This window comes from Harmonia axyridis, chromosome 7 (genome assembly GCF_914767665.1).
Source record: "Harmonia axyridis chromosome 7, icHarAxyr1.1, whole genome shotgun sequence".
Lineage (NCBI taxonomy): Eukaryota > Metazoa > Arthropoda > Insecta > Coleoptera > Coccinellidae > Harmonia > Harmonia axyridis.
The window spans coordinates 30,125,487-30,150,185 of record NC_059507.1 but is presented as its reverse complement, the minus strand read 5'-3'; the positions used below and the strand labels follow the sequence as shown (position 1 = coordinate 30,150,185).

The window sequence follows — 24,699 nt, the reverse complement described above, 5'->3', positions numbered from 1 at the left end:
ACAATAACTAAACGATTATTTTAGCCATAATATAAAAATTTATATTTGAGGCACAATTAGTCGACAATTACATTTTTTCTTAATATTGTTAAAATTTCATGAATATATTCTCTAAAGCACGAAACAATCTCAAAAAACATTGAAAGTATTCGTAACGATTCAATACTTAGAAGTCGCCTATATAAAAATCACAACAATAAACTCAAAATCAACAATAAAGAATTTCAAAATAAATATAATATGTCGTCTTAAAGCAGTTCATCACAAGAAAAAACAAATCACAAAAAGCGTTTTTTTGATAAAATTTCACAATGATTTTCCCAAATCCTATTATAATTATTAATTATTTAAATATTCCAAATTTAACAGCTAATTCAATTCAATCAAATATTTCCCTTTTTCATGTTTTTTGAGAAAAAATTCAAATCTTTCATCAGCTATATTCTTTTTCCCCGGTTTAAAAATTTCAAGACTGAAAACTATATAGCAATAATCAATTATTGTTTGGTTCATATAATTCCATATGAAAATACAAAAATTTAATATAAAGTTCAAACCAAATCATTACAATGATTGAAATCTTTTTGAAACAAGCCATGTGATGTCAGCTAAGTTAGATACCTCTACTTCTGAATAAATCATTCCATTTAGTTTGGCTTTGGTATAGCAGCAGCTATGATATCGTAGTAGTAAGGACTGAAAACAGAACAGTTGTGCGAAACAATTTTCAATAGTTGACCAACTATTTCTGTGAGCTCCTTCTGTAAAGATGACAGTCCTGAAGGAACCTGTTGCGGAGCTGCTGTTGCAGATTCAATGATTTCGTGATAGAAATCGTAAATTCTTTGCCCTGTGATAAGAATGTGATTAGCTTTGGTTTCACCAAGAACTTAAATAATGCTTCATCTAAATTTAATGTATCGCGTTCAAAATAGATATCTTTCCTAAGCTAACAAAAAATCCAATTATTTAATTTTTTTTTAATACATTTTCAAGAACCCCCATCATTCTTTATGATTACTGTATTGACTGAAAATTTTACAATAATATGGCAATTTTTGAAAGAGGAAACAAATCAGCCGGAGCCAACTTAGTGACCAAATTCTGAGAATCTTCATGCTTTTTGATTGATTAGATGCCAATACTCTATTGACGTTATGTATGGGAACATATCGGATTAAAAAAAAAATGAAAAATATCCAAATTAATAATCCTAAATTTCTATAAAATTTGTCTGAATTCCAGCAATTGATAATATAAGTATTTGAAAAAATAGTCAAAATTACGTAAAAAAAAGAATATTTTGGCAGCACTTACTTATCAGGCACTTAATACGATGATCTGGTTTTGCAACATCTAAAATTTGCTGTTTTGAAGCATTTTCGGCAGATTCACTTAAGGGAGCGAACTGATGTTTAATCTGTTCATTTTTTATATCGCGAACAACCTGTTCAGCAACATTGGGTAGAAGATTATTGCAATCTCTAGAGAAAGAAGATATTACATATATTATTAAATTTATGATATGTAGAATTTTGAACTTACTCTTCATTGTTCATCGACTGCAATAGTACATAAATATGGTCTTTCAGAGACATTTTGAAAGATCCTATTGACTGTAAATCTTGTCCAGCACTTCCTAGAGCGATCAGAAGAATTGTACCCATGACAACGATTCTGTTTGTTTTCATTTGCAAATCTTGCAATCTTGCCACATCCAACATAAAAGTCTGGAAAATCACATATTATATTGAAAAAATGAGAAAAACCCTGAAATTGAAGAGTTTATGCGCTTGTCCAAATTGGTATTCAAATAATTTTATCACGAATGATTTTTGTTTCAATATTTTGAATTCGTTCGTTATCAAATCAGAAAAAACCCAAATTTTCAAAAAGTACAGAAAGCAGAAGATCTGAAAAAATTGTTCTGAAAGCTTTATAAATAGTTAAATTTTCCGTTAACTCATTTTATCGATATTTATTCATTCTAATGATAGCCTACGATTGTTCTGGAATAGCTTTCTTGATATTGAGAAACGTTTATGGGCCTTAAATAATTCTCTTGAAGTTTTACTGAAGATGTTTAGAATCTATCAAAGTCACAAATCAATCAAATTACCTCAGGATATGGTTCTTTGTCATTCCACTCTAAAAGGTTAAGACATGCTCTGCTGAATGTTTTCTTCACTTTCTTCTTGATAAAAGTGTCATAATCTACATTTTCAGGCAGTTTTTCTGTCTCTAAATGTTTTAGTAACCATTTCCTTGTGAATTCCAAGCCATCTGCGAAAAAATAAACCATTTGGCATTTTTTATATCAATTAATAGTATATTCTAAAACAAGTTGCAGAATGGGCTTCTATTCCAACATGAATGCGAAATTCGAACACATGAGTGTTGAAATTGCCTTCTGCAACGAGTATTAGACCATATTTTCTCTATTTCAGTCAAGTTTCGTGAAATATTGTCGAAATTCAATGAAAAATTCAGATTATATATCCTAGTGACTTTTTTATTGTATCTTGGCAGTTGGTGTGACTGTTACGAAAATTGACAGATTACGGAATTTCAATATGAATCGTATGTTTGGAATTTAGACATAATTTACAATTACCCATTAAATTCGTGAATTATGTCTGACGAAATCGATTTAACACTACCAGAATTAAGAGAATTTGCAAATAATGTAGCAAATTATTTCACTATATCCCCAAATTATATTATTTTGACAATTATTGACGTTTGTCGAAATTTGATAGGATTGGAAGTCAGCATAGGCAACCACACGAAAATTATATCTGAAAACGATGCTGTAATGAGTTCATTACAGCACTGTTTTTAGAACTGTAATGGACTCATTACGATACTGAAATAGAGAAAAATGATTATGTTATTAACACATTCTTGGCCAAACTTTTGAAGAGCTTATCGATAATCAATCATCAATTTTTATAAATAAATTACCAGGTTGTATGCTGAGGAAATCTGCAAATTTCTTCCTTTCCAACTCCACACTCCTAGCAATGATATCTGGTTTCGCTTGTTGTAAGGTGAAATTTGCCATATCTAGTTGCATCAAATCTAAAGTCTGGAGGAAATGTTCAGTTTAAATTCATGCTCATTTGTAGTTGTGAATTGTCTCTTTTATAACCATCATATTCACCTCTAATATACCCTTGAAAGTCTCGACCACGTCTGTACAGTTTTGAAGTTGTCTAATCTTTTCATCTCTCACTGGAGCACAAAGCCTCACCATCACAGATAAAACGTATTGGGCATAGTGCTGAAAAAACCAATCACAGTAATAAGTACTTTTTGATTAATTGAATGATTATATTAGCATTGCAGTACTGAATTGACTAAACCAATGCCATTAGTCTTAATATAACTGCTTGAGCAGGGCCGTCGATGAGGGGTAGGCAGGGTAGGCGGTCGCCTAGGGCTCCAAAATTCAGGGACGGCATTTCAAGCTTGATCAACAAAAATTCCATGTGTGGAAATTCAAAGTAATTTGATTCAGTCAGAAACAACAGAAAGGAATACAGACAAATCCAACATAAAAAACCATCAAAGGTGCCGCATTACGCAATATACTTGTAAATATCGTAAATGACACGATGACATCGTTCAATGTTTATGCAGAGTGAGTGTTATCAAATTCTTACTTTTTGAATTAACCTTTGGATTTGAGGACTTAAAATTAAGTTAATGAAAGTAATTTTTTTTTATTTCTAAGCATTTCTTTGTTAGTGGATAATACCTACGATGTAAGTTACATATATTTGAGATTTATAAACGGGTTTGTAGATATACCAATGTATTCCACAAATCATTTTGGGAATAATTTGGAAAAAGGAATTATGAGAATCAGTGGATCAGTGGGAAATCTTAAGGTTAGGATAGCAATCATGAAAAAAAATTACCTCAAACTGTAGTGATCCGTTTTCAGCTTGCTGTTTGATAAGGGCAGTGTCTAGTATTTCGGAAATACGTTGCTTGATCTTAGTATGTTGAGGTAACAATACACTGAAAAGTCCTTCTTTTATGTCCTCCAGAAGGACAAGGGCCTAGAAAGGAGAAAACATTACTTATTTTCTTAATAAAAAGGGGGAAAAATAACTATTGAAAAAACTCTCATGACCCACTTGTCTGTAGTTTGGTGGATTTTCTGCTAACTCTGTTTTAAGTAAATCCCAAAATGCTTTGTGCATTGTATCCTTGATTATTCTTTGTATCGTGTTTGGTGGAGGCTCAGCCCGCTGTAGTTTGAATTCATCATCAACTACTATCTGATGAACAAGAGCCATATCTTTCATACTATTAGCAGCCTGCATTATTTCTTCAAGGGTGACAAATTTTGGTGGAGAAGCAGCAGATAAACCACTCATCACCATAAATTGCTGGGAAGTGGTTCTTTGTCTATAAATGAAAAAAATCTATTTAAAATCAAGGAAAAAGTACCTATTTGAAATCAAGTAAAATAACATATTTTGCAATCCCTATAAAAAAAATTAAAAAGCAAATAAAGAGGTATATTTGATAAAAAATAAACCAACCTGTTCATCTTTCAGCAACCAACCACAAGTTTAAATGAAAGTAAGAACAAAATTGAACAATAGAAATTCACTATAAGAAATGTTCACTCCATTGAATTATTATGGAATCACTTTCACTTCTAATTAGTTTTAAATTCAATATGCATTATTGGATACTAGTAAAATCAATGAATTTATATATAAATCAAACTTGAAGTACTACACTTAGAAAAGAAGAACATTCTGACTAAATAAAATTGGTTGAAGTTATTTTAGAGCTATCAGAGATTTGCACAAACCATTGGGTAATAGTCTATAAATAACAACTGGATAATTATATGGAACACGGATTTATTCCTACTCAACCAGTACAATTCTTAGATTCTTAAGATTATTAGTGAATAGTTTCTCAACATAACTAATGAGTAGAGTTCTTGAATTTAATTTATAATCATAAAAAAAAATTTCCATCATTTGAATTATTAGGCAGCTTGATTATCTATTATGATGCATATAAAAAATCTCAACTTTTTTTTATATTTAAGAAATTCTGATTGAAAAAGTATTAGTTTTGTCAAATAGTCATTTGCCCCCAACATTTTACAATTTTCAAACTTCAAAACCTATGAAATTTCTCCGTTAAAATATATAAAATATCACATAAAGGCTCACCTTTTACCAGTATTACCATCTTCACTTCCAGCAGAGCACTCACTTTGAGTTCGTACCCTTGCAGGAATTATCTGTTCTTTCGGCCCAGAATTACTTTGACCATCTTCATTATTATTATTCATTCTACCTGTTCATGAAAAAACTTATAAACTTACTAATTTCAGCTCAAAAAATGAGACTTTAAGGAATAAAACAGCATGTACAGTGAATTAAGAAATTCTGAAATGCTATTGATGAATTGAAAGGACAGGAGAGTAAATATGTATGGAATTATTACTTTATTCCTTGTAGTGATGATTAATAATAAGTTAAAATCACAGCTTGAGTTATTGCGTAGTATGGTATTCAACAATTTATCACTAATTACGGAAATTTCAATATTTAGTACTAAATGTCACACTCACAGCTGTTCAATGTTTATTTACCTTAATACTTGACAGTTGCCACAAAACAAAACAGAAGCGCTGGGGGTTTAGCAATTTTAAAGTTGTCGTTCTTGGATTCAAACTAGGAATGATTCAGATATTGAGTGTTCTTCCTGCTTTTCTGTCCTTGCGTTTTACGAAAATGGAAAGACAAGAAAATAAAATGACGCACTTAAATGGAGTTCCTCGACCTTTCTAGGGTTGAAAACAAAAGATATTTGAAGGGGGGGTACGGACCAAAGAAATGAGTCAAATAAAAAAGCAAAAATATGTCTGGATACTTACCTGTATACCTTGAATTGAAATATCCCCTATCTTTGACTCAACTACTACAATATTCAACCACTATTAATCAAAATCGTTATTCACTTTCTCTAAAAAAATAATCTAACATAAAAGGTTATCAGCATCTAAGCATCTTCAAAATTTGTGTTCTATGTTCTCAATTGTAACTATTTGTTTATTTATAGAATGATGAATAATTTAAGGTCTATCTATGATATGATGTCGGAGCTTTGACTATAAAACATATATTCAAAGTGTCAGAGTGATATTTTAATCAATTGTACAGTAAATAATCAATATTTTTCAGATGGTGTAATAACCTATGTATAGCATATTTTTATAATCCGAATGCATTCATTTGGAAGTAAGCAACCAGGATACTTTGAAATTTGTTAATATCATTTTTCACATACACAACTCTTTCAAATAAGCAAATCATTCTCTGACCTATTGCTCTTTCAAGGAGTTGTAATGGGGCAAACTATGAGTGAACCTGTTACTGTTAAAGCAACTGCATGTTGTGAAAACACAAACTTTAAAGTTGGCTCTAGTTGTATGCAAGGATGGAGAGTCAATATGGAAGATTTTCATACTCATATATTGTCAATGCCAGATGATCCGAACACTGCATTTTTTGGTGTTTTTGACGGTCATGGGGGTGGTAAAATAGCTGAGTATGTAGGGAAGCATTTACACAAATACATTACTAATCAGAAAGAATATAATGAAGGAAATATTGCGGAAGCAATGAAAAAAGGGTTTTTAGGTAAGATAGTGCACTTCTTAGAATACATGATGAAAGCTGAGGATTTCTTTCTCTCTTCTGAAGAAGATTTAAATATTACTTTACCAAGAGAGGCTTTAATGATCATAAGAATAATTTATATTGTCAACCCTTCGTTTTTCTGGATACTCTACACTTCTTTTTGTTTGTGTGAGTTTCCATATCGTTGTTCTATAAGCTTATCTGTTTCCAGTCGTTCTAGTCACATGACCTGCCATATTCCACTTCATCATTGAATGATTAATAAATTTAATTCTTCAGTTTGATAAATAATGATATATAGCATTCTATTTCAAAAATTTCTTTCATTCGTCAATTTATTTACTTTTATGTTAAAATTGATATTTTCTTTTTAGAAATTGATGATGCAATGGCACTTGAAGAGTCTTTGAAACGAGAACGTTCTGGTACCACTGCAATAACTGTTCTTGTAAAAAATGATCAAATTTATTGTGCCAATGTAGGAGACTCTAGAGCAGTAGCCAGTATTGGTGGCAGAGCAGTACCATTGTCTGTTGATCATAAGCCAAATCAAGAAGGAGTAAGTTCAATGATTTATTAGATTAAGATATCTTTTTCAAACAAAGTATATTCAACTCCGAGTATCGTAAATATCTTTCTTATGAAAAGGCCTGTTTCGAAAGGTCAAAAAGAAGAGATGACTTCGTGGTTAGAATGTAAAATTCAACACTTTATGTTAAATTATTGAACTACAGAAAATAATTTGTGTCCATGTTTAAAATTTTTCAAGAATCTTCTGATATTTTTCGTGCTTTATTTTTCTGTTTATGTGATACCTTGAAAATCAAATCTAATTCAAAAAACCGCCGTACTGCTGTCATGATTGGATGACTGATCATCAGATCTCATTCAAGCATGTTCCATTTCTCTGTATTCTCATAATGTTGCTACAATATAAAATTTGTGTTGATACTGTTATTTGCAGGTTTTGAAATTTCAAAATGCAATTTGGCATCAATTTTCAGGAATATGATAGAATTACATCGGCTGGTGGTTGGGTGGAATATGAAAGAGTGAATGGAAATTTAGCCCTATCAAGAGCTCTCGGTGACTATATTTACAAGAAAAATCCAAATAAAAGCGCAGAAGAGCAAATTGTAACAGGTAATCATAAACAAGGAACGATGTAATTAATTTGAATTAGGACCAAAAATGCATGTCAGTAATAAATATACATAATTACTTTTATTATTGCAGCCTTACCAGACGTGACGGAATATGCTATGACAGACGACTGGGAATTCATTGTTCTTGCATGTGATGGAATTTGGGATGTAATGGGAAACCAAGAAGTAGTGGACTATATACGTGAGAAAATAGTGGAAGGATTAGAGCCAGAAAAAATTTGTGAAAACATAATGATGCGTTGCCTAGCGCCAGACCTACAAATGGCAGGTCTTGGTTGTGATAACATGACAGTGCTTATTATAGGACTTCTTCATAATGAACCCTATAATAAACTAAGAATAAAGTGTGAATCAAGTGCAAGTAACAGAGAGTATACAGACACTAAAGAAACTAAGGAATGTGTTGAAAATCGACAGACTGATGATCCCGAGTAAACGAAAAATATATTTTAATATTCATTGACAGGATGAGATGAAAATGATGATGGATTTAGTTGAGCAGGTTCACTAAATTCGAGTTGAATAATTGAGAATGTTTTTCTATAAATCCAAAGATCACTTCACTCAAACACATATTTCGGAGACATGTTTTCAGCATATTCATTAATTTCTATCAAATCTGAAATAGTATTAGTTTGCCAGTAATTTTTATTATTATGAAGATATTCTACATGAGTAGAATTTTATTGCATTTTGTTAAATAGGTACTTCCTTAATATACACTCCCAATGTATATAAGATTTGTTTTTAATAGAATTTTTTTATTAATGTCTTGTTTCACTTTTATCTTCAGTAAATTAATATTCATAGAGAAAAACTAACTTTTCCACATCATTGGGTCTTTTGTCCCACCAAATGACTAAACTGAACTTTCAAATAAAATCAAATTTTAACATTAAATACTTATGAAAACCCTATGTGTTATCATTAACCTCAAAAATAATTTTTTTGGTTGGATATCTTGAATAATAATTTTTTGAAATCGTGAGGGTTTCGGATAAAGCAAGGGTGATCTTTGTAACGAATTTCATGGATTTTGCTTTCTCTGTCTATATTGGAGGTAACATGAGAGCACTGCGTTACCTTCAAGAAATTGTGGAGCCATATGTTCTCCCTTACCTTAACCGGCTTGAGAATCCAATATTTCAGCAAGATAATGCCCGACTTCATGTTGCCAGTGTTAGTTTAAACTCTTTCGAAGTGACCCATGTGAATCTTTTACCATGGCCGCTCAGATCCCCCGATATTCGCCCATAGAGCATGTTTGGAACGTCATGGGTAGAAGGCTTTGAAATTTACTCTAGGCTCCACAGACATTAGCGGCTCTGAGATATGAAGTACAGGTAGCTTGGTTTAATATCCCTCAAGAAGGAAAAGGCCATTATTGTATCAATGCCGAGGAGTGTATAGATAATTGTGGTGGACAAACACATTTTATTAACAAATTTATAAAAATAGTAATTCACGTAACAAGTCCGGAAAATGGGTTTTTTTGTACGAATAGACAAAATTCCAGGACGAGCGTAAGCGAGTCCTGGAAGTCTGAGTCCAAAAAAACCATTTTCGGGCGTGTTGCGTACAATATTTTTTCGGCAACCGTGTAGAATAACACTATCGCTGCTGCTTTCCATATTTTATTACGATTGCGATCAAAAAACATACAAATTGTTGACAACTAATTTCATATGAACTGTCAGCAGTTTTATCGGTTACTATGGTAATGATCACCTGCATTTATTAAAAATATACCTACCAAGATTTTCATATCCACAATGACACAAACGACGTGATTCTTTTCCGGCCTAGTCCGGGAAGTACGTACTTTCCGGACTAGGCCGGGAAATGCTACTTTCTCAGAGAAAAAGCGTCCGGGAAGTGAGCATTTCCCGGACGGTTGCCGAAAAAAAAATTTTAAACCCTTCGTTTTTTTTTCTCCAAATTTCAATCATTCACTCCTTGCTATTATATACCATCTATGTTTTACCAAAAATCCAAACGCGCCCTTCGATGGGCTGGGGTAAGAGCTTGGCCTCTTGTCGCGACACGAGGCCTTAAATCATATTCTCTGAGGCGATTTCTTATTGTCTGAGTGCTAATTTGCACCCCATGAGTTTGCTCAAGCTGATTTTGAAGGAGGCGAACGGTTGCAAACCGTTGTCTCAAGTAACGTTCTTGAATGGCAGTTGTTACCCGTGGTCTACCCTGTCCTGGTCTTCGGACATTCATACCTGTTTCTCTGAATCGCGGCAACATTCTGGACACACTTGTATGGGAAACTCCAAACCTTTCTGCAATTCTTGTGTATGTCCACCCTTCTTCTCGCAAAACTACCGCTTAGGCACATTCCTCTTGGGTCAAATTGCGTGTTTCGCGTTGCATAGCGATCGAGTGTAGAAAATCAAACTAAAGAAAAACTATTGATCACTAGAATTGATCCAGAACAACTGATTTCAGAATGGAGCCAATACATTCAAAATCTGATAATCTCATCTTTTTTTATTCCTACTGGGAAAAAACATATGTATTGAAGAAAAACGTTGAAAGTGGATAACATATGCATGCATAATTCTAATAAAAATAATTATTATTGAGAACACCTTCAGTTGTAGAATAAATTTGAGATTTCCATAATGTGCGTTAATTCTTTTGCGCAGTGTTTTTCTCAATTAGAGTTATTTACTTAAGTACTTGAATGTATTATTTTATTTCCTATTGTTGGTTTTGGATATTATTTACTTACAAATCATGTACTTGAGCAAACCCCATACCTAAAGAGAATATCTACTTTGAGAGTTATTGAGGAAGAACTTTAAATAGAAAAATACGGCTCAAGATTTTCAAATTAGAACCTATATGTTTTATTATTTCAACGTACATAGATAGTGGGGCCCCACTATCTATGTACGTAGAATCGACTGAAATAATAAAAAATATAGGTTCTAATTTGAAAATCTTGAGTTTTGATGAATTTGAGTTCTCCAAGTTCATGAACTTCTTATGAATACCCTGTACATTTTTGGTCCAAACCGCAAACAGTCTTATAATATTGAGTATTTGTAGAATCAAAAAAGAAAAAAAATCGAAAAAAGCTTTTTCTATCGAAAAATTCAAAAAAATTTGCTTCCTTTATCGCTACCATTTTTTTCATAAGAATCCCATTAACTCATGAACCGTTGAGTTTTTACCCAAGGTATGGCATATTACCGAAATTGTCGTCAAAAAAGCTATCTAATTATGCAATAATATACTGGGTGCGCCATTTGTAATAAGGAAGTAGTAGTCTGTTTCCTTTATAACCGGAAGTTGTAGAGATCTGATAATATTTTAGGGAGAGAGATTGTCTCAAACCCCTATATGCAAATTTTTCAGCTCAAAATTATGATTATTCTAGTAGACCATCCCGGTGAATCACCTTGTATATAATATTTCCGCCTTGTTGTTAAACCAAGCTTGATAATCTATCTTTCAATGAGACTTGAAAAATGGTGAGAAGAAGAGATCCAAAAGTACCGTTGAAATAATCCTGAAAACGAAAATAATTCACATCGTTTTGAGCGCACATTCCCTTTCATTCTTAGGCTTCTGTTTTAGTTTTACACATTATAATAACGTATTTTCCATTATTGGGTCATCGGGGTTTCCTTTAAAGCATTCCACAGAACCTCTGGAAAGCGAAAACGAAGAGTTGGTCAGCTATTGGGTTTTCTCAAGTCAGCCAAAATAATTCATTAATATCTTGGCGATGCTGAACCTTTTTCAACATCGTATTCTCGCTTCCTTTACGTAAGAACGTTACTCAATCAGCCTTGACTCAAAATTCACATTTTTTTAATTTTCTCTAAACGCAGTTGAGAATTATACGACACATTTCTCTGGTAACTTCTTCGTTGAATGTTGATTGAGGTGAGTGGTGATAACTAATGGATTCCCTTGAAGTGCATTGTAATAGGTGTCGGTATTTTGCAGAAACTGGTCATCAACTATATATGCAATATAATTGTAATTAGTGCATTTTAGAAAGGGACATAAGAATATTACCTATCAGTTATTCGTTTGGTAGGGTTTGTGATCGATATATTTGTACTTCATACCTTTTACTATTTGTCAAGGTGAGTCAACTATTTTTTGCTTTATTGAAAATATATATTATAAAACCTTCTATCATATATTGATCTGTTCATATAGGCGAATTGCGCATTCAGGTACCTACTTATCATGAAAAAAGTAGGAATCAGTAAGCTTCTAAAACCAATTTTATAAAAGTTACTATTCAAGCAAAGCTCCTTATCTCAATGCGACATCGTCATTTGAAATTCTATCATTATTATTTTCAATTCAGTACCATCGTACCAAAAAAATCTTTAAAAATACATTCATTTTAGGAATTAAAAACTCATATATTTTGATTTGTTAATGCAGGAGATTTAATCTGTATCTTCAATAATTGAAAGTTTTCCTCTGCCGCGGCGAGCACTCAAAGCTTTTTTCCCTATTCTGTAACAACAGATTCATTGATTTCGCAATTTCAAGCTTTATGCGAAATTTAGTTTTGATTGCATCATCAGAATCATAGAAAATTTAAGCAACATATAAAAACAACATGAGAAAAGCATTGACAGTAATGAAATTCTGAGCGTTAGTCATTTGTGCGTCAATCCCGCCCTTGAAGGCTAAATAACTCAGAACTGTCTAGCCAAGGGCGCAATTGGCGCATTAGCGAGCGAGCAATCAATAGTTCTGACTTCATGTCTTTGCTTTCTTTTTAAATATTCTGCTCGAATATTCTTTGATTTTAAAGACATTATCAATACGCAATTTTGCACGAGGACTTGAATTGTTCTATACCTATTATACACTCGGTGTTTTTCTATTTCTAGTTGGCACCCCAAATGCGAATTTTAAGCTCAAAACCTCAGGATCGTTTGTCCATCGTAAGTCCACGTTTGTCCACCCCCAGAATTTCAGATAATGCTCGAAAAGGACTTCTTTTTCAATATCTCTTCTGGACAAATGAAAAAAAGACAAAGAATCTACAATGGACAAACGATCCTGAAATTTTGATCTCAAAATTCGGATTTTGGAGGTGCCAGCTTCATACAGCTGGTTATTGAGAGCCTATCATAAAACTGTACCCTAACCACTTGGTCCGCACGCGCCAGCTATTCAGGATCGTATTTTTGTTTTGGGATAGTTTTATGAGAGGGCCTCAATAAACTTATTATAACGGCAAAGCTGTAAAAGGTCGAAACTACGGTATCTATATCTTTGGGGAACCTGTACATCTTCGGAAAAGTGGATCTCCCTAGACATTTAATTCTGAATATTTATGTTTAGATGAACATTCCTCTTTCTTCTTCCTGATTAATTTAATATGTAAAACACGTCCAAGAAAATTCCCGACTTGAAAGTGAAACCCTCTGTATATACGTAATAAATGACTTAATACACTCAGGTTACATCTTAGAAATTTTTATTAGAAATATTTTCAATAACTTCTGACATTTCGCTTAATATAAAAAAAGTGAGTGTGTTGTGTTATATACCTTTGCAAGGTCTTTATAAAAATAATTGACCTGTGTGTATTCGAATCGGAATTGAAAGTAATCAGTGATTAGCAGTGGCGTACGCAAAGCGGGATAAGGGGAATATATCCCTCACAGGACGAATATCCATTATCAGTCACAACGCTAAATAATTTGATTGTGTGAAAATTTAATCAACGAATTCATCAAAAGGCTTGATCTGATCTGACTGTCATCGACATAAAATCAATATTTACTTACGGGCTAAAAATTCCAAATTGATGATAAAAATAAACAATCGGGTAAAAATTTATGAGATTCTAAAGTAAAAGCTCCAAACTACTCTAACGGGTGTTTTTTTTCGAGGTATATGACTTTAAGTTGGCATTACTGTTCAAGATGGCGACCGATTTGACAGCTGTCAAGTGATTTATTCTCAGTTTGGTTTGGCAATTCATCATAAATAGACTCACGCCTGAACAACGCTTGCAAATAGTGTAATTTTATTTTTAAAATAATGGTTCTGTGCGGAATACGTATCGCGCACTACGTCCATTTTATTTTGTTGAGCGATGAAGCGCACTTCTGGTTGAATAGCTACGTCAACAAACAAAACTGCCGCATTTAGAGTGAAACTAATCCTCAAGTGTATGTCGAAACACCGTTACATCCAGAAAAACTGACTGTTTGGTGCGCTTTATGGGCTGGTGGAATCATTGGTCCGTACTTCTTCAAAAACGATGATGGCCAAAACGTTACAGTCAATGGTGATCGGTATAGTACCATGATTACTAACTTTTTCATTCCTGAATTGAACAACCATGATGTCCAGGAGCTGTGGTTCCAACAAGACTGCGCAACATGTCACACAGCTCGTGCCACAATCGATTTATTGAAAGACACGTTTGGTGACCGCCTAATTTCACGTTTTGGACCTGTGAATTGGCCTCCAAGATCTTGTGATTTAACACCGCTAGACTACTTTCTATGGGGCTATATAAAGACATCGGTCTATGCGGATAAGCCACAAACCCTTGACCATTTGGAAGACAACATTCGCCGTTATATTGCCGATATACGGCCACAAATGTTGGATAAAGTCATCGAAAATTGGACGTCCAGATTGGACCGAGGATTGGACTACATCCGAGCCAGCCGTGGCGGTCATATGCCAGAAATCATATTTAAAATGTAATGCCACAAGATTATCTCGCGGATAAATAAAATTCATGTCAATCGAATAATCCATCGTTGTTTTATTGCAAATTTAAAGTTCTATAGCTCTAAAAAAAAACACCCTTGAGTTTAAAATCAATCTCAAGAAGTGTTTGTAAATTCAAAGCACATCGGAAACGAATACTCAATTTTTTTTCTTTATCCCCCACAAAGGCTTATGTCTGGGTCGCCACTGGTGATTAGTTTTTCAATCAAAAAATTGAAGTGACAATCCAATTTGTAGTACGAATCGTGTATTTTCTATTGTTGTTAGTCCTCGTCTGATTCTGATAGTATCGTCAGACTGTTCATCTACTGGTGAGGTGATTATTATGCAAAACATTTCGCAGGCTTGAATACTTTAGCATACATTTGATATATTGCATTTTTAATTGATAAATTAATACTAACTGTAATAATTGGGTTAATGATACATGAATTCTAAGCAAGGCTCAATACTTTCATTTTTATACATATCACTTATTCTAATCTATTAATCTCATGTTTTCTCATATAGATAAATACCTAACAAATGTATCGTTCTTATATCTGTAATTAGACGTTGGCTATTGAAACCGGAGAAAAAAGGATATTGTGGGAAAAAGTTATTATACAAATCATTATTCAAACTAAAACTGAAGGATCATTACTGTAGCAGCAAAAACCTTTTAGGCTGAATTCTAAAATCTATCGTTTTCGCGAACAGTTTTTGACCGATTATTTGGTTTATTATTTCCAATCTCAGGAATAAACAAAGAATATGCAGCAACTAAAAAAAGCTTCACTATGAATGCTATTTGATGAAATTTGACACAACATAGTTAATTGCTTTATCGTATCGGTCTTCTTAGTTCGAGAACGAAATCCATGAATTTCGAAGAAATAAACTAATGAATTAAATTTAAAAAAATCTCTGAATCTTTGCGATACACAAACATACAATCAAAATAGGATACTAGTTGGAGCCCGTGATTTCGCCTACTTAAAAAACTATCTTGAAATCACTATGACTTTTTCCATTTTCATCTGCTCTTAATGAAACAAAACCTAAATCTTTCTCAAAGATAAGCTCAATCTAAGTTGTCTGAAAACCGCTAAAATCCGTTGTTTAGTTCCGGTAATTATATCGTGTACACTGAACAGAAAGTCAAAAATAAAAAAAAGTATTTTTGTGTTCTGTTAATCTTTCCTTATCATCCGATGTATTCGGGGAACGACCGTTCAAAAATTACTAAACGATAGTTGAGTCTATTTATTTGGAATGACTCTTAATGTTTGCCAATAAAATCTCTGGAAAAATCTCTTTGGAGATTTATAATATTTATTTATCACGTTATACATTTTTGAAATTGAAAAAAATTAAGCGATTTCATTTATTATAGAAATTTATATGGTTTACATTTGAAAAAAACACAAGTTTGTATATTATTACTTCAGAACTAATTGCAATGAAAACACTAATGATTACACCAATGGATCATACTCAATAAATAATAAAGTGTCTGTATGAAGTTTTTCTTTTATGTTAATAGCACCAATAATAAAGAAGTTATGAGAACTTTTCATTTCACGCATTTTCCAATTTTCTCTTATAGCTTGAAAACATTTGAATTTATGAGGCTGCTGTTTTCACCAAATTAATTCTCTCAAAAATCGAGCCCGAAAATGTGCCATCCATTTTTTCTAGCTGAAAGGGATCAAGGGATTGGAGACATAAGGAATTTGGGACACCCAATACTTAGAATTCAGGACGTGAAACGCGATATACAGGGTGTACCTGAATAACACCGAAAAATGTAAGGGGTGATTCTGTGATGAAAATTAAAGCGGGTAGTAGGTATAATATTTACTAAAAACTTCCTCCTGGAAAAGTTACACCCCTCCGAAATATGACAATTTTTTCAAAATTTTATTGTTTCGACGAAACTTGGTGAAGATTATCTGTCAATAAAACTACACACATTTCAAAATTTTTCAACCCTGAAGTAAGCTCAGAGGGGGTTGAAATAGTCCACCCCTAAAATATCTCTTGTTACAACTTTTTTTCTGGATGAAAATTTGCCTTTAAAAAAAACATGGCTGAAAAGCCCAATTTATTCACTAATATTCTCATCTTTACTCTACAACTTTCTTCGAAAACTTGAGAATTTACGAGAAAAACATGTTACAAGAATGTTTGGGCACAAATGAGACCAAAATTGTTCAGGATCAGTAAATTTAGAAAGCAGAGACCCAACATTTTTCATCCCAAAACTGATCACACATTCTCCACTACCTTCAGTAAACTCTAAAGCAAAAATACCTAAATTTAGGATTCCATTTTATTGTCTCCATTAAATTGAAAATATTCCTAAGATCTTTCAAGTTCATCTTTTTAAATTAGGTTATCCGCCTCAGAAAGCCCCGATTGTTGGGCAAGTCTGTTAATTCCTCCTTCAGGTGGTTATGACATCGTATCCTTTTTGGGTTAGTAAAATTATTGACTATTATTCAATCGCATAACTGAAGAAGTGAGAGTGTTACGGCAATGTTACACTGATAGCTCTGGTTTATTCAACTTTAGTGCGGTGTCGAACTCTTGTCTGTGTGGACAGAAAGAAAGCATAGGATTCGTGAGTGCAGCTAACAAGAATGTGAGATAATATCGAAGCTAATTGGACAAAGACTACGCGATGAAATTTAAACGAGAAATCCAAAATAGTGAGTAATGAGTAATTTTCGAAAATATCTGTTTCAACGATTTAGATAATTAATTGAAAGACCAGAGGCTTAAATCTCAAAATAGCTTGGATGCCTTAGAAGATTAAGATTATCTATGTTTATTATACAACCGTAAAAACGACTGAAAAAAAATGTGGAACAGTTTCTTTTTCATTCGATATGCTTCTGAGGTTCACAATTAGTTCATTTTACTAGCCAAATCGTTTAGGAAAATTTTCTATGCTATGAGGAAGAGATAGATCATACATACAAAAACGTTAAAATTTTCCACAATCTCAATTTTTTGAGCGATCGTTCTTTCATTACGGTATCTGTAATTTTTCTAATTTTAAGCAGATATTGGTTTCAAACGACTAGATTTGACTTACTGATGGTTAATTCAGTTGTGTCCATCCGTCGGCCGTAAGCACGATAACTCTCAAACGGAAAATCTAAAAACATTAATGTTCATGGTAGGTTCAGATGATGGAATGTCACCGTTGTGTTAATTTGGGAAAGATCCTCAGTTCTGGAGTTATGGACATTTGAAATGTTATTTTCCAGAAAATTTGAAAAATAACAGTTAAGGTATTCATGCTAGATGAAGAATTTCATGTTGATTGGGTCACCAGAACCATAAAAAATTTAAGCATACCTGAGGATGTTCACTAGTGACAAGATCTTCTGGTTCCATTAATTCACGTTATTACCGATATGTAATTCTGTTTGTATTTCGGATTTAATTCTTTCAAAATTTTTTTGCTTTGGTAACTCGAATAAAAAAATAATATCCAATACCATGCAAATTTCACACATTTTCGAAATCGGACACAAAATTCAAAATATTCCAATTCAAATTTGCAATTGAAAAATATTTCGACAACTAATAATTGATATCACATCAATTCACTACTAATATTCGAATGATACGTACCATAATATATAAAAACATTCAATACTTCAGTAACACCAGATCCAATCGAGTTGAAATGTTGCATCTAGATGCAAAATTACAATTGTTCAATGTTGAGTCAAATTAAAAAAAAATGTCTTTACATTCCTTGGATAACCGGAAGTTGCATATGTCGCAAAATTATTTTGGCTTAGATAATCTCAATTTTCAGATCTCAAGAAACATCTACTAGGCACTAGACCTCTAAATGCAAAATTTATCTTGACCAAATTTTTTGTTTTGAAATGATCAAGAACACAATTAACATGCCTTATGTAGTCGTAGTTTGTTTATTCAAGACCTGAAACTACCCTGAAAAGTTTCAAGATTTTAGGTTTTTTAGTTCTAGAATGACCGTGTTTACGAATCGTACAGACGAACAGAATTGAATTTGACCACGGATTCGTCATCAGTGAGACCATTCATTTCCGAAATCGATAGAGCTTCATAAATAATAGGTCTCTTGAATTATTTTCATGGAATGTACCATTTTCGAGATAATGAAGGACATAGCATATACTTTCCTCAAAAATCTACAAAAATTAATTTTTCAAATTTTTACATTAGAGATAAATGAAAGTACAAAAATTAACGTAATTTTTCATATGGCATAGGTACAACATCTCTAAAAGACACTGAAGCAATAAAAAATGTTTGTGAATATTTTTTATTGTTTAAGTGTTTGATAAATTTTCTTTCTGATATATTCAATTAAATGCCATCTGACAACGTTATAGAACACTAAGCCAATTTTTGTACTCTCATTCATCACTAATGAGAAAATTTTAAAAATTAATTTTTGTGGATCGTATGTATTTAGTTTGTACTCGATTTTCTCGAAAATGGTACATTCTATGAAAAAACTTCCAGGGACCTTTTCTTCAATTAAGCCCTGTTGATTCCAGAAATGAAACAATTTTTCGAAAAATGAGTGGTGTAGATTTTGAATAAGAAAAGATCATCGCACCTCTATATCTACGCCACTGGATAATTATGGCAGGAGACATATACCTTATTCGAATCATTACATTATCCAGACTTAAATAGGTACCTGAAAATTACAACAATGAATGTAATGATAATAGATTAATGCATAACTAAAAACTTTTCAAACTTCAACACCCTGTATCTAGAAAACGAAGTTTGTTAGAATATATGTTTATAGAAATTTTTTCATGAAAAGAGTTGTTCTATCCGACACCGAAGTTATTGCAATAAAATCTGGATCACCCTGTAGAAAAATTGAAAAGGAAAATATGTTGCTCGAAACATTAAATATTTTGCCAAGACAATTAATTTAGAGAAAATATACAAACATTATTTACGGATTATAAATACTAATACCGCTATGCTACCTTTTGTTCTCAGTTTTGAAATGTGACATGACAGGGAAAGTTATTCAAGAAAGCATCAACACAATAAACGGTTTGTACTGGAATTTATGGAATTTTCTAATGAGAAATTTTCAGAAAAATGCAATATTACCTTAAGTAGATTTGCATTGTGAATGATTAGGTAATTTCAAATTGCAGTCCTTTCCCAATTTCATGAAATTTCCGATGAAAATAATTTACGAAATGGGGACTATCGTCCCATACAAATATGTTCATTATACCTACTTAGTAATTTACTCAAGCGAAATATAAATATTTCAAATAATGAAAATGAGCCGATTTCTATGCAAGAATAAGAGTATATGGCATTCATGAATAAGAATCAAGGTGTCATTCCTAAAACTTTCTTGTCATTATTCTGTACTTTTTGGGTTGAAACAACCATCAGAATTTTCTATATGTTTTTACTTAGGTAAATCTGTATTATTCAATTATTACCTACTTTTGATATACCTTTACGTTTCTTTTGAAAAAATAGTTAATAAAATTCTGCTTTCTTGTCTTTCGCTCCTTGAATCAGCCAGTTTTTTTGGAGTCTTATAACAAATACTGTTTGGTATGTATATACATATACAGATATTGGCGTAACTAGAGTTACCTATTGGAGGTAGGGGGTTTGTTTACCACCCTTTGAAAAAGCAAAATCTTTCAGTTTCTTATAAATTTCTGTTTTTTTTTCCAATTGTTACTTACATTTTTTAAATTTTTTCTAACCAATGGGGGGTTTATGTCCCCAAGAACCCCTCTCGTGCTCCTATGTGGGACATTGAAAACGAAACATCGGCTCTGTAGGTCGGAAGAACCGAATTATAAAAAAAAAACGCTCGAACACGTCGACTACATTTTAGAGGGGGACATCGTTCGCAATTAAATTCACACGAAATACATTCCATCCCTTGAAGCTGGGACCACCACCCCTAAATTTTTGAATGAAAATATATGGCAAGTGATACCTCATTTGAAAGGTATTTTCCTTCTTAATATCAAACAACAAAGATTAATAAATTTGTTTTCGAGATATAGAAAAATATAAAAATATATAAAAAAACTTGGGAAATCACTTTTTATTCACTATATCTATTCTTATTATGGGTCTTGCTCATACGCCAAAGTGAAATATTACGTTTAATTTAACGAATTTAATTTATGATTTTTCTAGTATTACCTAAATCATGAGATTGGTTTCCTTATTTTCAGATTATGTTGGGGAATTTCTTGCTGAGATCGATTTTCCTCCTAATGATTATATCATGCATCACTGTAGATATGCAAAGCTCTACAACAAAGGTGAGACAATACATCTTGCAGCAAACCGACATTACTTATTGTCAAAGATATTATTATTCTTATTTTCAATTTTTTTGAGATGGGATTTTGAATTCTATTCTTTAAAATGAGAAATAGAAAAGTATGAAAATTATTACAGTAATTTGAAATCAATTCAGTTAAAACTAAAATGTGATGAGACTTGATACTCTGCATATAAATAATCCTTTATTCATCTTTTTTTTTTAACAGAGATAATAATTTTATGTACTATATTGTAGGGTCCACCGAAGAGAACAACACCAAGGACTGGATTTGTTAAAACACTGTTTCAAGTGGCATACGAGGTACTCAAATTGTTAAAAAAAATGTTTTCAGTTCTGTTTCAGGCAATGTATTACGTCAAATGGCTAGTAGAAATTTTTTACGAAGGGGTAGATTTGTGTTATACTTTCATCGCAATTTTAGATGAGGTATTTTTAATTTTTATTACCCTTCCTTGCATTGCATGTTTCAGTCAGCGGCTTTGTAGGCATGGAAAATCGATGTAGAAATATTCATGAACTTTGAGATCTATTTAGTTTTTATTCGAGAAAGTATAGCTTTTCTAATATGTATCTATTAGTTTTATTTTAGCTTATGTCACTTGAGAATTGATTTACAGGAAGCAGCCCCCCAATATTTGATTCCAAAGGACGAGACGAAAATTGCTTGAAAATGCTTTTGAAATATTGCTTATACTGTTTTGATTATTTCGACAATAGATAACTTACCTATTTTTTATTCAGTTGGAACCCTTCGAACCAATAGCAAAAGAACAAAAAAAAAGACAGAACTTAGAAGAATTTTTATCAGATATACCTACCTCGAAAGCTCAATAAGATAAGCTCAGTCGATTGAACTAATTTAAATCAACTTTGTCTTGAAAATCTGTGAGAAATGTTCCATTATTCCTGCAAGAAGTATTGAAGTCAAGGTTGACAGTCTCTTATTGTTTGTTTCCCGAGTGGATATGGAAAAGGAATGGACCAAGTGCAGCGATTTGTGGTTCTCCTTCAATGCTCGACCCTATGGAATATCATTTTCTTCGCAAACATTTATATTTCTATAGCATTTGCTCTTTTAAACTAACGAATTCTCTTTTTCATTTTGTCATTGGATCTTTTCAGTAGAGTAGAGAATCATTTCAGAATCAATCGCAAATTAACGCTATTATTATATTGTTTTTAAAAATTATAAGCCTCGCATATTAAAACTTAATGATTATTTTTTAGCAATGGGCTGACACAAGAAATACTTTTGGAAAAATAAATAAGATGCTGAATGACAATTTCGCACCTGAAGGAGCTGCTGCTGCAACAGTAAGTTTCTTATAATACTAATAATAATTATTATTATGGATAAAGAAAAATTTGGCTTGTATACAGGGTGTTTCACGTAAGCGGCTCACTGGATTTTATGGCTTATCCTTCAAGCAAAATTGAAAAGTGACCCATCAATATGATTTTTCACGGGCTATCCAAATATGTCATTGGAAAAACTATCGTACCAAGGCATGGAAAGTTATTGAGCAAAACCGTATTTCCAAAAAAGATTTTTTTTGCAAATTCGACTGGTTTTCAAAATAAGAAGGTTTATAGATAATTTCTCACCAATTTTTCCCTCATTTCAATGGGTCACTTTTCAATATTACTCAAAGGATAACACCCTGTACAAAATTAATTGAACACCTTGTATATGAAAGTTTCATTTGGAAAATTTATCTTTCCTTACAGGTATCGACAACAGAGAGTTCTGATCCCAATGCAACGACTACAAAAGCACCATACAGAATTACGAGGAACGAATTCAGCAGAATATTGAGAAGAAATGTTAAAGGGCTCGTCCGACTATTCAATTTAGAACTTGATGAAGCTCTCAAGGTAATTCGATAAAAATTTTAAAATATCATCAATTTAAAACCTTTCCTGATAAATAAATTGATGATACGATGTTGTATATTTTTTAAATCATTCAAAATTAAGCTTACAAAAAATGGCACTGAAATCTAATATTCCCATTTAAAAAATATAGCTTTGGGTCATAGCTTCGTTATTAAAAATCCTGTTGAAACAAACTAGCACGCCACTGGATTCTACTCATGAAAGTGCCTGTATAATGTGTTAATTTCAGAGCTCTATCATCAGTATTAGCGGAGTTTTTTTTCGATATTGCCATATTTCCGATTTTCACTTATAACTCGAAAACATAAGAAGATGGCCAAAAATGAATACTACTCTAACTTTTGTTAGTTTCTCAGAAAAATAGAACGAGAATGAGGCGTCAGACTTTTTCTATCTCCTCTGATTTAAAAGTTGTACCTAGTGACAAAACATCATCGAAATTTGCTCAGCCTGTACATTTCCTTAGCTGTCTTTAGTAGTTCTCTATAGCTACTTACCATTTTTCGGAAAAAATAACAGACGAAGATATATAAGAAATTGTGTATTGTTCGAACGCAACGTATTATAAATGAAATCAGATCTATATTATGGAAATGGTTATTTACTTGATTTCTAGGTTCCGTACATACCGCCCTGTATATTTTAAGTATATTTTCATATTTTTTATGAAATTATTTTATTTTGTTACTTATTTTTATCATTGAATCGAATTCTACTGTAAACAGTGGCAAATATTATACCATGAATAAATCTTTAAAATTGAAACTTGCTTCATACCTATTAATAATAATAATAATAGTTTATTGTGACAAACATGAATCGCAGAGGCTGAAGCCTGTACGCGCCAATATATTTTTATGATAAGTCTGTTTATATTAACAAAGTCAATCATGTGATCTTTCCTGGTTAAATGTTTATTCTGATATAAATTATATTATTGTACAATTATTGGTAGCAAACTCCGCAATATTATCCCAGAGCTCAAGTCAACTACACAAGAGCGCACTTGACGCAAAATTGAATGAGCGCTCAATAGATCCTGGCGCCTAGTCAGTGGTTCAGTCGAATTTTCATATTTATATTTGATAAATAATTTTCTTATACAACTTGATTCATTATGTGATCCAAAAGTTTCATCATAAGAAATTTTAACTAAAATATAAATATATGGTTAACACAAAAACTAATATCGCATAATAAATGACGTGAAGTTTTTGCATAGAATTTTAGATTTATTTTGAAAAGGAATATATAACGCTATATCCTTTAATGCTGATTTATTTGTTACAGCAATCCAAAATCACTGATAAGGAGTTCAACAGAAATGCATCCATAGAATTTTCAAAGTTCCTGTAGTTCATTTCCAGGAAAATGGTCCCGGGAAGTAGACATTCTGATATGCTCAATTTAATTTATTGAAAGTTGTAAATAATTAGTTTTATAGTTCATTGATTATGGTGAAAATTTAGGCAATACTGTTCAAGGAAATAGAAATTTTCCAAGAAAGATGAATTTTTGGAATGTATATTTTTGTATATTTCTATAGGCATAATATGTATCTATTTTATAGGAAATTCAGGGTCTATAGATCAATAAATTAATGTTTTATTATTTTTGTCATTAATTTATTACGCAAAATCGAAACACATACAGTAGAATGATAAAATAAATTTCAAAATCTAATTTTGGATTTTTAGGTCCATCAGGTACCTACAATTTATAAATGAATCGCACTGATACATTTCAAATTCAATGCTTATATGTATATTGTGAAATTTGTCAGAGATCCCTCCCTCGATTTTAGCCTTTTAAATTAATAGATTTATCAAAACTAGAGATAGCACTTAAATTTTATACC

The 24,699-nt window shown here is 32.1% G+C and overlaps 3 protein-coding genes across 11 annotated transcripts; 2 read left to right on the top strand and 1 right to left on the bottom strand.

Moving 5' to 3' along the window:
• Positions 1–524: 524 nt before the first annotated feature.
• On the bottom strand, positions 525–6,059 carry LOC123684861 (T-complex protein 11-like protein 1). Of its 5 annotated transcripts, XM_045624345.1 has the most exons (11): positions 5,918–6,059; positions 5,633–5,827; positions 5,208–5,334; positions 4,146–4,419; positions 3,924–4,067; positions 3,164–3,283; positions 2,965–3,088; positions 2,120–2,283; positions 1,546–1,730; positions 1,318–1,484; positions 525–850 (listed from the first exon to the last, which is right to left on the bottom strand). In XM_045624345.1, exons 3-11 carry the CDS (start codon positions 5,327–5,329, stop codon positions 648–650), a joined length of 1,503 nt encoding a protein of 500 aa, XP_045480301.1. In that variant the 5' UTR covers positions 5,330–5,334; positions 5,633–5,827; positions 5,918–6,059; the 3' UTR covers positions 525–647. The 5 variants fall into 5 exon arrangements, with proteins under 5 accessions (XP_045480301.1, XP_045480304.1, XP_045480303.1 ...); XM_045624348.1 differs by lacking the exon at positions 5,633–5,827 and having other exon boundaries at positions 5,918–6,045; XM_045624347.1 differs by lacking the exon at positions 5,918–6,059 and having other exon boundaries at positions 5,633–5,839.
• Positions 6,060–6,090: 31 nt separating this feature from the next.
• On the top strand, positions 6,091–8,617 carry LOC123684863 (probable protein phosphatase 2C T23F11.1). Its single transcript, XM_045624350.1, has 5 exons — positions 6,091–6,281; positions 6,381–6,683; positions 7,058–7,242; positions 7,688–7,826; positions 7,920–8,617. The coding sequence occupies exons 1-5, from the start codon at positions 6,266–6,268 to the stop codon at positions 8,282–8,284; spliced, it is 1,008 nt and encodes a 335-aa protein (XP_045480306.1). The 5' UTR covers positions 6,091–6,265; the 3' UTR covers positions 8,285–8,617.
• A 2,997-nt stretch (positions 8,618–11,614) lies between these two features.
• Positions 11,615–24,452, top strand: LOC123684858. Of its 5 annotated transcripts, XM_045624335.1 has the most exons (7): positions 11,615–11,752; positions 11,816–11,958; positions 20,830–20,919; positions 21,180–21,245; positions 22,173–22,259; positions 22,674–22,820; positions 24,132–24,452. In XM_045624335.1, the coding sequence occupies exons 3-7, from the start codon at positions 20,833–20,835 to the stop codon at positions 24,195–24,197; spliced, it is 453 nt and encodes a 150-aa protein (XP_045480291.1). In that variant the 5' UTR covers positions 11,615–11,752; positions 11,816–11,958; positions 20,830–20,832; the 3' UTR covers positions 24,198–24,452. The 5 variants fall into 5 exon arrangements, with proteins under 5 accessions (XP_045480291.1, XP_045480289.1, XP_045480292.1 ...); XM_045624333.1 differs by lacking the exon at positions 11,816–11,958 and having other exon boundaries at positions 11,722–11,752; XM_045624336.1 differs by lacking the exon at positions 11,615–11,752 and having other exon boundaries at positions 11,772–11,958.
• The last annotated feature ends 247 nt before the right edge of the window (positions 24,453–24,699 follow it).